At 47.8% G+C, this 12,622-nt stretch overlaps 1 protein-coding gene across 1 annotated transcript in view; it reads right to left on the reverse strand.

Moving 5' to 3' along the window:
* Positions 1–12,622, reverse strand: part of ITPK1 (inositol-tetrakisphosphate 1-kinase) — a 480,681-nt gene that overhangs the window by 164,897 nt on the left and 303,162 nt on the right. The window contains exon 4 of the mRNA XM_069208217.1: positions 10,884–11,009. Coding sequence (XP_069064318.1) covers positions 10,884–11,009 — 126 coding nt within the window. The remainder of the gene's footprint in view (positions 1–10,883; positions 11,010–12,622) is intronic.

A 12,622-nucleotide genomic window follows, 5' to 3' on the forward strand; every position in this document is an offset into this window, starting at 1 on the left:
GCCAGCATTCAACGGAAATCTTCTTACTAGTCTCTGCACGTCGACGAGGACGTCACTCTAGCCCGCGCGACGCCGTCTGACGTCATACAGGCAATAAGAGGTCCTCGACGACGTGCGGACGTCAGTACCAATCATTTTTTACGTGCATGAGAACAACCAGGCAATGCAATGAAAGAGCATGGCAACATCCCATTATATTGTAAAAATACACAACATTGCATGAATAACTGTAAATCTTTTATATATATATATATAACTCTCTCTTTTTTAAAATATATATACACATCAAGTATATACACAAAGATATATACATATATACATATATATAAATATATTATATACAACATCTATTGCACCCTCAAAGACCAAGAGGAGCGCACTCAAGGATTACTTGGTAAGACCAGAAAGGCAACGGGGAGGCGGGTGGGACCGTGAGGAATCCACAGGTAGCTAATGTATCCACCAGAAAAGTCGTTACCGAAGGTAAGTAACTCGTTCTTCTGATGGATACAACTACCTGTGGATTCCTCACCTAATGAATAGAGTCCCAAAGCAGTACCACGCCCGGCGGTGGGTGCCTAAATGGTCAAACCAAGAAATCCTGCAACACTGACCGTGCAAAATGGCCGTCTCTTCTAACCTCAGAATCCAAACAGTAATGTTTTGCAAAAGTGTGAAGGGACGACCAAGTTGCGGCCTTGCAGATATCGACCACAGGAACACCTCTGGCCAAGGCCAAAGTGGCCGACTTAGCTCTGGTGGAATGAGCTCTAATGCCCTCAGGAGGATCCTTCTTTGCCAAAGAGTAACAGATTTTAATGCAAAGAACAACCCACCTGGATAGTGTTCTCTTGTGGACTGCCTTTCCTCTCCTCTTGCCCACGTATCCAATAAACAGCTGATCCTCCAGCCTGAAATCCTTTGTTCTATCAATAAAGAAGCTCAACGCTCTCTTTGGGTCCAGACGGTGCAGTCTTTCTTCCTCTTTGGAAGGATGAGGCGGAGGATAGAACGTGGACAAAGTAATTGCCTGAGCCAAATGGAAGGGTGAAACAACCTTCGGGAGGAAAGCAGCCTTGGTCCTCAACACCACCTTATCCCCATAAAAAGTTGTATAAGGGGGCTTTACTGCAACTCACTCACTCTCCTTGCTGATGTTATAGCTATCAAGAAGACTGTTTTTAAAACCAAATACCTTAAGGGGCAAGAATGCATAGGTTCAAAAGGGGACCCCATAAGGAAAGTCAGGACCAAAGACAAATCCCATTGCGGCATAACGAATGGCTTTGGAGGATATTTATTTAGAAGACCTTTCAGGAATCTGATAACAATAGGGGATTTAAATAAAGATGGTTGGTCTGGAAGACATATGAAGGCTGACAAGGCCGATAAATAACCCTTAATGGTAGCCACTGCACAACCTTTCTGCGCTAGAGACAGAGCAAAAGACAAAACGTCCGATAGATGAGAATGCAAAGGATCAATCTGCCTCTCTCCACACCACGCAAAAATTTAGACCATCTATTAGCGTAGATAGATTTAGTGGAGTGTCGCCTGGCCGCTAATATAACATCCACTACCTCAGGCGGGAGAGAGAAGGAACTCAGGTTGCCCCGTTCAATCTCCAGGCATGTAGGTGCAGACTCTGGAGGTTGGGGTGTAGAACCTGCCCCTGCGACTGCGAGAGGAGGTCTGCCCTGAAAGGGAGACGGAGCAGAGGGCACATTGAGAGTTGGAGAAGGTCGGAGTACCATACCCTCCTTGGCCAATCCGGAGCTATTAGGATGACTAGAGCCCGGTCCTGGCGAATCTTCCTCAATACTCGAGGAATCAAGGGTATGGGAGGAAATGCGTAAAGCAACTGGCCGCACCAGGTTATTTGAAACGCGTCCCCCAACGCTCCCTGCATCGGATACTGGAGGCTGCAGAACAACGGACAATGCGCGTTCTCTCGAGTGGCAAACAGATCTACCCGAGGAAACCCCCACCTCTGGAAGATTAAACGGACTTGATCTGGATGGAGACGCCACTCGTGGTCTGCCGAGAAATGGCGACTGAGACTGTCCGCACGCACGTTCAAGACTCCGGCCAGATGATTTGCTATCAAGCAAATCTGATGGTCCTTTGCCCAGGACCATAGTCGAAGAGCTTCTCTGCAGAGAAGGTACGACCCCACTCCTCCCTGCTTGTTTATGTACCACATCGTGGTAGTATTGTCCGTTAGGACCTGTACCGACTGACCACGAAGGGAAGGGAGGAAGGCCTTGAGAGCCAGACGTACAGCCCGTAACTCTAACAGATTGATATGAAACATCTGTTCCTCTGGAGACCAAAGACCTTTGATCTCCAGATCCCCCAGATGAGCTCCCCACCCTAGAGTGGAAGCATCCGTTATGACTGTGGCCACTGGTGGCGACTGCTGGAACGGCTTTCCTTGTGAAAGATTGTTGCTTGCAATCCACCACTTCAAATCCACAGCAGCATCTCTGGAGATCTTGACAGTACCCTCTAGATCCCCTTTGTGTTGAGACCACTGCCTTCGGAGGCACCACTGAAGAGCCCTCATGTGCCAGCGAGCATGCGTGACCAACAGAATGCAGGAGGCAAAAAGACCGAGCAGACGAAGGACCTTGAGAACTGGAACTACCGCTCCATTTTGAAACATTGGAACCAAATCCTGAATATCTTGAATCCGCTGAGGCGGAGGAAAGGCCCGACCCAATGTTGTATCCAGTACTGCCCCTATGAACAGGAGGCGCTGAGAGGGCTCTAGGTGAGATTTGGGCTTGTTCACCGAAAAACCCAGGTCGAACAACAACTGGGTTGTTGACTGCAGATGATGCGACACAAGCTCCGGGGACTTGGCTTTGATCAACCAGTCGTCCAAGTAAGGGAATACTGCTATCCCCTTCCTTCTGAGTTCTGCCGCAACCACCAACATCACCTTCGTGAAGACTCGAGGTGCTGAAGTAAGACCAAACGGAAGGACCGCAAACTGATAGTGTTGCGATCCCACCACAAACCGGAGATACTTCCTGTGTGACTTGAGTATCGGGATATGAAAGTAAGCATCCTGCAAGTCGACAGACACCATCCAGTCTTCCTTGTTCAACGCCAAAAGCACCTGTGCTAGGGTCAGCATCTTGAATTTTTCCTGCTTGAGGAACCAATTCAAGATCCTCAGGTCCAGAATTGGTCTCAAACGACCATCCTTCTTGGGAATCAGGAAATACCTTGAGTAACATCCTCGACCCCTTTCCTGCTCTGGGACCAACTCCACCGCGCCCTTGGAAAGGAGGGCTTGTACCTCCTGTTCTAGCAACAGGAGGTGTTCTTCTGAACAATAAGAAGGGCGGGGCGGGATGAGGGGCGGGAACTCCCGAAAGGGAAGGGTGTAGCCTTTTCCCACAATACTGAGAACCCAAGTGTCCGTTGTAACAGTCTTCCATTTGGTGAGAAAATGCTGTAATCTTCCCCCTACAGGAGAGGAGTGAGTGGGAAATGGTGGAAGCCTAAGGCTGCTTCCCCTGCTGCACCCCGCCAGAGGATGAGGAAGAGGCAGAGTGCTGCTGAGAGGCTCCTCTGGTGCGGACCCTACCTCTCCCCCTGAAAGATCTATAGGGATGGGAAGAGGCAGGTTGCTGATATCTTCCCTGAAAGGAAGAGGAGGAAGAGCCACGGCCAAATCCACGAAACCTCCTGAAAAATCTGGAAGAGGCCGTGGAAGAAGGAGCTTGGAGCCCTAACGACTTAGCTGTGGCCCTGCTTTCCTTAAAACGTTCCAAGGCTGAATCAGCCTTGGCTCCAAACAGTTTGTCCCCATCAAACGGGAGATCCAACAATGTGGACTGTACATCTGCAGAAAAGCCCGAGTTACGGAGCCAGGCCTGTCTCCTTGCCACCACAGTTGTGCCCATTGCTCTGGCTACCGAGTCGGTGGTATCCAGTCCCGTCTGGATAATCTGGGTCGCAGCAGCCTGGGCATTTGAGACAAGATCCAAAAGACCCTGGGGAAGCTCTGTAAACGATGAGGAAATGTCATCCATCAGAGCATGAATATACCTCCCCAGGATACAGGTTGCATTGGTGGCTTTTAACGCCAGACTGCAGGACGAAAAAATCTTCTTTGACTGCGCCTCTAGCTTCTTTGAATCTCTGTCCCCAGGCACCGTCGGGAAAGAACCAGGCGCTGACTTGGATGAACAGGAGGCCTGCACCACCAAGCTCTCCGGCGTAGGGTGCCTAGATAGAAACCCAGGGTCAGTCGGAGCCGCCCGATACCTCCTGGCCACGGCTCTGTGAACTGCTGGGGAAGATACCGGCCTCTTCCACACCTCTAACACCGGATCCAGCAGAGCGTCATTAAATGGCAACAGAGGCTCCGCCGCAGCTGAGGCCGGATGTAGCACCTCTGTTAAAAGGTTTTGTTTAGCCTCCACCACCGGCAAAGGCAGGTCCAAAAAACTAGCTGCCTTCCGTACCACTGCATGAAAGGAAGCAGCCTCCTCAGTATATTCCCCCGGGGACGAAAGATCCCACTCAGGGGAAGTGTCCAGCCCACTGGCCGACTCCAGTCCACGCAGCCCATCACCCGAGTCCTCTAGCTCTCCTTCCTCCAGGGCTCGTTGGTACTCCTGCTCTTCTAATACACGGAGAGCACGTCTCCTGGAATGAAGTCGTTGTTCAATACGCGGAGTCGACAATGCCTCCGCCGAAGTCAAAGATCGGCGCCGATCTTCAGAAGCCACCGACGCCGCGTCCGGCGCCACAGGTAACTTCGGCGCCGACAAAAGAGCAGCTGAAGCAGATGGACCCACCGGAGTCACAGGCCGAAATCCCGACTTCGACGTCGACGGGATGGAAATCCCCGGGGCCAATCCTTCTGAAGCCACCGGAGCGGCCACCGGCGCCGACACTGGCGCCGAGCCCACGTTCCCAAAAGGGAGAAAGGGCATAAAGGGTGCCGGCCGAAGAGGCGCAGGATCACCCAAAGAAAAGGCCAAAGGCCCAGCCGGAGCACCCCCTGGAGCCATCTGTTGGAAGATGGCATACATTGCATTCAAGAATGCGGAACTATCGGCTCCAGGGGTGGGAAAAGCCGGATACTGAGGTCCCTGTCTCGGAGGCTACCCCGACGCCGGCCTCGGCGTCTGCGCCGGAGAAAACACCTGAGGCTCCAATACCTCAATCACCGACGCCTGTCCAGGTGAAGTTGGAGACGCCGGCGAGGGCAACGGCGTCGAAGGATGCGGCGTAACCGTGGGACTGATCTCCCATGTCCTTCGGCGCCGATCCGAAGACCTGGAACGAGTCTCCTTCGAATGACGCCGAGATTCTCTACGGCGCCGGGAGTCTCGATGACGCCGATGTCTTGGAGAAGAAGACTTCTTGTGATGCTTCTCCTTCGATTTAGCCATAAACAGCTTCGCCTCACGTTCCTTGAGGGCCTTTGGATTCATGTGCTGGCATGAATCACAAGTCGAGACGTCGTGGTCGGAGCTCAAACACCAAAGGCAATCGGAATGAGGATCCGTCACCGACATCTTGCCTCCACACTCACGACAAGGCTTAAATCCAGACTTTCTCTGCGACATTATTACCACAGCGAAAGACTACGCAGCAAAAATACACTGTAACCAAAAAAGTAACAGTTGCTCCCTCGAAGATAACCGTTTCGAATGCACGGAAAAAAGGGAACTGACGTCCGCACGTCGTCGAGGACCTCTTATTGCCTGTATGACGTCAGGCGGCGTTGCGCGGGCTAGAGTGACGTCCTCGTCGACGTGCAGAGACTAGTAAGAAGATTTCCGTCGAATGCTGGCGCCATGGGAGTATTCATTAGGTGAGGAATCCACAGGTAGTTGTATCCATCAGAACTAGACCTCTACCACCAAATATTCTGGTGAGGGATGTGCAAGATCCCCTGCAGTGAGTCTATATTGCCTGGCAATGCTCCAGGTCATGGGTGCAGCAGAGGCAGACTTGTCCCAGGCTGGGGTCAAGCAAGGCTTTATTTAATGGTAGCAGCAGCTCTGCCGCTACCGAAGGAGGCTGCAGGACCTCTGTCAGTATGCTGGACCTAGTGTCCAGTGTCAGACGGGGCAGCTACAACTCTTCCGCTGCATTCTTTAATACAGCGTAGAAGCAAGGGACTTCCATAGTGGCCAGCTCTGCAGCCACTTAATCTCTGTCTTAGGGGATGTGTAATGCCCACTAGCTTCTGCTGCCGCCTCGCTGCTATCATCATCATCATGGGGCATCCCTTTAGTTATATGGATATGGTCTGAATCAGATGCAAACTGATCAACCAAAGTTTGCCAATAGGCTTAGCACATTGTGGAAAAAAGCTGATGTCTCTCTGGACTTGGCATGTTAAACAAGCCTGAGGAAACCAAACAGAGCAACTTCGGATCTTCACTGATGGGTTAACAAACTAACATTGGTGCCCCGAGGTGGTACTATGCTGCTCCTGTGACTCCACACTTGCACTGCTTCTGGTGTCAAGATGGAGTGATGGGGGAGGCCGATGATGAATGTTTCCAGATACATACTAGCACCTGGGAATATTCATAAGATGAGGCTTTGGCCTCTGTTCATGAATGCGTAATTTTAACTAATGTTTGCAAAGTCAATCAGGGAAGAACCAACCCACTCATGATCAATATCAGTCTCCATCCTCTGTTACATTCCTTTATCAAGGGGTATCCACCAGAACAAAGCCATGGCAACAGCAGAGTTCTGGAAATAAGATGGTTCGCTCTAGGTTATCACTGATGTTTTCAAAGTGAAAAAACAGGCTTTTGCTGATATGCTACAAATATAATGACCATATTGGCTGAATATTAAGCAAGTGGCAACAGTTAATACTCTCTGATTCTCCTAGTTGCAAATACTTTTAAAAAGCTAATCCATTGTGCTTCCTTTTCATCTTAGATTTTTCGTTTTCTTATGCCCTGCGGGATCCCCTGCACCAAGGAACAATGAAGGAGTCTGCAAGTAACCCCTGCTGACAGGATGCTGGCTGCAGGGTTGGGATCTGCTCACGCAATGCACACACTAGGCACCGGCTTGTGACCAAGAGGTGTGTAAAGTTACACCTTGTGTAAACCACGCAAGTAGCATAGGGGAGGACCTGTTTATTTTGTATTTACAACGCACTACCTACCACTACCCATATCCATATTGTGGCTCTCTGCTTCACATTCTATTCACACTGGGATCTGCTCCCTGAAGCTTTCTGTGGGACCACAGTCTATGGTTGCAATCCTTTAGTACACCTTAGTGCACATTTACTATCTTGAGCTGTACTCACTGGACACTCCTCGAAGAGATTTCAATAGATGGACCATTTTCCAAGTGCCCTTCTTAGTCTGCCATCATTCTTTGAGATATGAGCTCGCGTGTCACATATGGGCTTATCCTCATCGAGTGGTGTCTCATGTGCCTACTGTCTGTTTGCCTTTTTATTGAAGTTTCATCTTAATGTCCCTTCAGTACATCAGGCAGCACTCAATGAACGCGATGTGTGTCTTCAGTCTGCAGGGACATACTCAAATGTTTCTTAATGTGCCCAACATATGTAACTGCAATTCCCATTCTTCCATCCGTCTGTGAATGCTCTCTCAAGCCCTCGAGCTGGAGGTCAATATTCACTCACTGTGTGCTTCCAGTAAGTACATGGCTGTCAGTGGACATCCTTGGCGGCCTTCACTCGATCAGCTTCTACTCGGAGAGGGATTCTTAGAGTGCTCAAGGGTACGGGAAAGCAGCAGGAGTCGGTGAAATCACCGTGTTCTCCTTATTGTGCTTTCTATGTATAGACATTAGGTGACTCGGACATCATTTGCACCCCCCCCCTTTTTGTTCTACAGGGTCACACTTTCTGAATGTCCCCTAGTGGACTTTGTTTGTAAGGCCATGTTCCTCACTGCACCTTCAGACTATGTACTGTCCTCAGTGAGTGCTACGCGCCGTCTCTCCAGTCCGTGTCAGGCTCATACAGCGCTCTGCTTCTAAGTGCCGACTTACTGAGTGGCTCTTCAGACCATGTTAACCAAAATCTTTGCCGTCTGCTTCATGTGTACGCAGTGCCTTGGGACACATAATTAAGTATTTCTTTGTTATCTTAGCAAAATGGCGCTACACCAATGATGGGAGGGGGGGGGGGGCTTGGGGGCTCTCTATTGAGCCCGCAAAGAGCCTGGCCAAGATGAGCAGGAGATTTCCTTGCGGCACACACTACACCTATAGCCGGGGTACATGGTAAAATACTAAATAGCAGGCGAATACACCACCGCCCCATGGGGTATTGTTGTAAAGCAATTAACTGCAGGCGGGAGTCTTTTAATTCCCCCTTCTGGTCTAATAAGCGCTTTGGTAAAAACTCAATAAAAGGAAGTGTGTTAGTCCATAAAAAATAGCAAGTACTGAAAAAGGCAATAGGTCTCACCTATGAGAACTATTGGCTTTGTCAATGTTTTGAGCCATGGTGAACAGCATCATTGGCGCCGTGCGCCGAGAAAAAAAGTAGACCTAATGACATGACTCACATCATTTAATAGTCACACACATGCATTTGACACACGTGCTAGCACTCGAAGGGCACTGTTTTTTTCTTTTTATTTACCGAGCTGAGATTGACCTGCAAATGTTTTTAAAAAGTAGTGCAAAAGCACTGTTTTACACCAGAGCTCGAAGCGCTTTTAATTTCTAAATAAATAAATACTGGAAGAGAGGGAAAGTCATTCTATTATGTTTTTCTTACATAAAACACAAGTGCAACATTGTATGCATTGGGAAATAAGCTAGCATTATGATAAACAAAACAATATGAATGTTCAATTGACAAACCATAAATGAAAGTAACTGACTTACCCAACTTACACTGACGTTTTGAACATAGTGGAAAGCACATCCTAAGAATCCCAGAAATGCTTGATCACAGTAAGTAAGCAGCCACCAGAAACATATCAAAATAGAAATCTAAATTGAACTGCTATTCACTGCAAAGTATTGGTAGATTTCCCAAAGAAATAAAAACGTACATTCAAGTGCTTTCATTCCTGTTAGATTAAAACATTTCATTACCAGCAAACGTGTATAACAATGTATATATTTTACTATATTTTCAGGTCCCTGGTCAAGGGGCAAATTGGCAAGGGGTGTTTGTTGGTATGCTATAAAGCTAACGCCATGCTCTGGGGGGCTAACTGACTTTAGAAGTTATAAAAACAAAATGAAAGCTTCTGGCATTCCAGTGGAAGACATGAAATGGCAACTAGTGAAGCACACCCAGTGAAAAGCAACCTTCAAGAAAACATACACTTTCATCCACATAAGAGCACCTCAAAAAACAAAACAGCTTCTGGTAGAAGTGACTACAGAATCCACAAAACGCCTTACAGAAGCTACAGAGATAGCAGTGAGGGAGTGAAGCATGCATTCTTATTTAGTGATACACAAAAAAAAAAACATAAAAAGTTCTAAAAAAATGAACAGTTGCGGAAGAATAGAAGGAGAAAAACAGGTAGATAGTAAAAAGGTTATGCTCCGCGGGAGGGAATAACTCAAGCTGGACAGCCTAAAACTAATGAAGCCAGCAAACAGAAAACATGCAATTGTGAGTGACAAGAGGCAAAGTCAATGGTAAGCAACAGGCGGAATGCATTTCTAGGTAAGGTTCCAGCATCTCCCAATATGTCTTTGCAACCAGACAGCGGTGCTGTCTGGAAGGCTTTCAACCAGAAAGACAAAGTCAATTGTAAGCAAAGTGCAGAATGCAGTTCTAGGTCAGCTTCAAGCACGTCCTTAATGTGTCTTTGCAATCTCTGCAACGTGACAGCTGCACTAAGAAGACACTAACTGTCATTCTAAATAAGGAAAGACAATAGTGGAAGCCTTCTGGAAAGGGAAGGCATCCGGTTCCACACTGACCGTGCTGCAGGAGAAGGGCAAAGTTATCAGTAGTGCAAGTGGTGCAGTGGGGCACTGGAGTATAGGGGTTCAAGGCACCCACTGCATCTCAACTATGGCTGTCTTTTACCACCCAACATTTTTGTCTGGGGCCTACTAACCGCTTGTTTCTCCACCGTTGCTAGAATGGCCATAACTATAACTCTTAACTTTATAACACGTACAGGAAGAAGCATATGCACCCAAAGGTTATGTTCACATGATGCACTTTCGTAACGCTGAACTTCCAGCTCTGCAAGTGGCTGCAAGCCAACAAGTGGGCACACATTAAACTGTGGACTAAATAAAAAAATAAAAATAAAAAAGGACAATACTAGGATGCAATGGGCCAACACTACAGGTTGGTCGGCCAGCCAGGTTATATAGTTTTAATCTGTGTTGCGCTGACTTAATTGTCTCTCGTAGATAATAATAGAGTAGAGAAGGTGCAGTTCTAGAACAGGGTGTCTGGGTGTTGATATATCTAGGAAATCTCTGCTTTCGGTAAGAGCGAGGACCATGGAAACATCAATTAATGGAGTTAAAAAAGAAAACAAAGTGAGCAACTACAGTGTGATACCAAAGTTGAAGACTAAGCAGGCAAGTGGTGCCAAACTTTGATCCGCGATATCCCGATCCATGTCAGATTTTCATGACAACCACTGACTACGTAAATTATTTATGAGAAGGCTCACTGTATGCAAATATGCATATGAGGCTAGCCTGAATATTGGGTCTATGTGGCTTCTTCAATAAAGCATCAAGCATGATAATGTGCCTGGTGGTATTTATTTCCACAAATATCTATGTACGTATAAACCTTCTGAAAACAGCGTGGAGCTCCGGGCTCGTGTCCATCTATCACCCACTACGGTCCTGTGAATGGGTAACTCTTCAGGCAAGGTAGCGATGTCATAGCCACTTTGACTTACCTGGAACCTCTGAACCAGCTGCAGGGATTGGCTGTCATTTTGGTCTGCTTCCAATATGACGTCAGTAAGCTTGTGAATGATAACATCCAGCGGTCCTTGGTCCTCAATGGGCTTGGTGAGGTCGAGCTGGAGTAGGAAAAAGAATCAAGAAAGATATTAATGAACGGTTCTTCGCCAATGGCATCTCTAATGTAGTTTCAGCACAGCCTTTGTAATAGTAGGTTTCTATAACAGATTAGGTACGTAGAATACTGTAGTTCAGTTTTTACACTGCTTACAGTGTATTGGTTTGTATGAAAGAGATGTATCATAAGTGTTAAATGTAACATGCCATTAAAGTAGGCATTCTGAATTCTGCACTCAGGGCCCGAATCATTGGGGTAAAGACAAACAGTGAAAGAATGCATATTTTGAGCATTTGTCAAATTCAAGTCAAAGTCAAATGCATCTTTGGGGGAAGAACATCATTGGGAGTGCACAGGTGGGCAATATTAAAAATCTGACCAAGGAGAGGATAAGTCATGCTTATCCATGATGCACCGGCTTCTGCTCTCACCCAGACTTTCCTTCCCTTGGCACGCCAGGACCTGTTACATTGAATGATGTAAAGTACACTGGGCAGATATATGCACAGTGCACATTATTCAACCAGTACTCTCCAGTTAGTGCATATGAATTCATTTCTACACTTGAAATAGGTATACAAATGAAATTGGTTACTTTTCCTAAGAGGTTTATTTTAATGGTCTTCCAAAAAACAGGTTTCACAACAACGAGCATGTAGATCAGGAAATCTACTTATGTGGCAGGTTCCTGACCCTCCTTCATAAACAAACCAAACTTTCTTCAGAATCGATCACTACATTTTACAGCCTGAGCGCCATGCCCTAAAATAACTATAGGGCCATGGGAATGATGCCGCTTTTACTCCCTCTCCCTCTGATAGAGGTCGGCAAGGGCACGTGTAACGTGGACAAGGGCGCATGTAACGTGGGCTCACAGACGGCCTTCCACCAACACTCAGGTAAGGGCTAAGAGCACGGAGTCTACTGTCAGGAAAGGGCAGTCACACATCTGCATTGTTATTTATTGAGGTTCTGTATAATGAAGACCTGCTTGCACCGCATCAGAGTACTTTACAGTGGCATAGACAACAACATATAACGCAAGCATTTGCAATGCAATGGGTCTTGTGTTTTCCCATGTTTGTGCACTTGGCGTTGTAAATTGATAACTGGACTTTTCTTGCCACTTAAATGGAAATTAAAAGTAAAACAGTTGACATAACCAAGCCGACCCAAAGTGCCACAGCCGCAATGAGCCTGAGTGCGAAGGAGAGACACCAAAGGAAAAAGAAGTCCGCTTGCAGTCGGACGTGTCGGCAAACGTACAATTATCCATGTAACATAGTCAATGGCCAACGCGGTAACAAAACAGCATTAAGGAGGAACAAACGTAGGGTAAAGCGCCCCCGCCAAAGTGGGGGGGCGCGGCCCGTTAGGAGTCGGGGGCTACGTGGCCCCGGCACTCCCCTCTGTTGCGCACCTAGGGTGCGCAGTTTGCCGGGCGGACTTCCGCCCCCGGGCCTCGCGAGGCCCGGGGGCGGAAGTCTTCCCCTCGACGAACGTTGGGTCCACGTTGGGCCCCGACCGGTTCTGGCCGCCGCGAACTGGTGGGGGGGCTATTTAACAGCCCCCCCAAGAAGGCAAGTCCTTCTTCTAGATTTCGCGGCGGCCGGA

Source organism: Pleurodeles waltl, chromosome 9, assembly GCF_031143425.1.
Source record: "Pleurodeles waltl isolate 20211129_DDA chromosome 9, aPleWal1.hap1.20221129, whole genome shotgun sequence".
NCBI classification, from domain to species: domain Eukaryota; kingdom Metazoa; phylum Chordata; class Amphibia; order Caudata; family Salamandridae; genus Pleurodeles; species Pleurodeles waltl.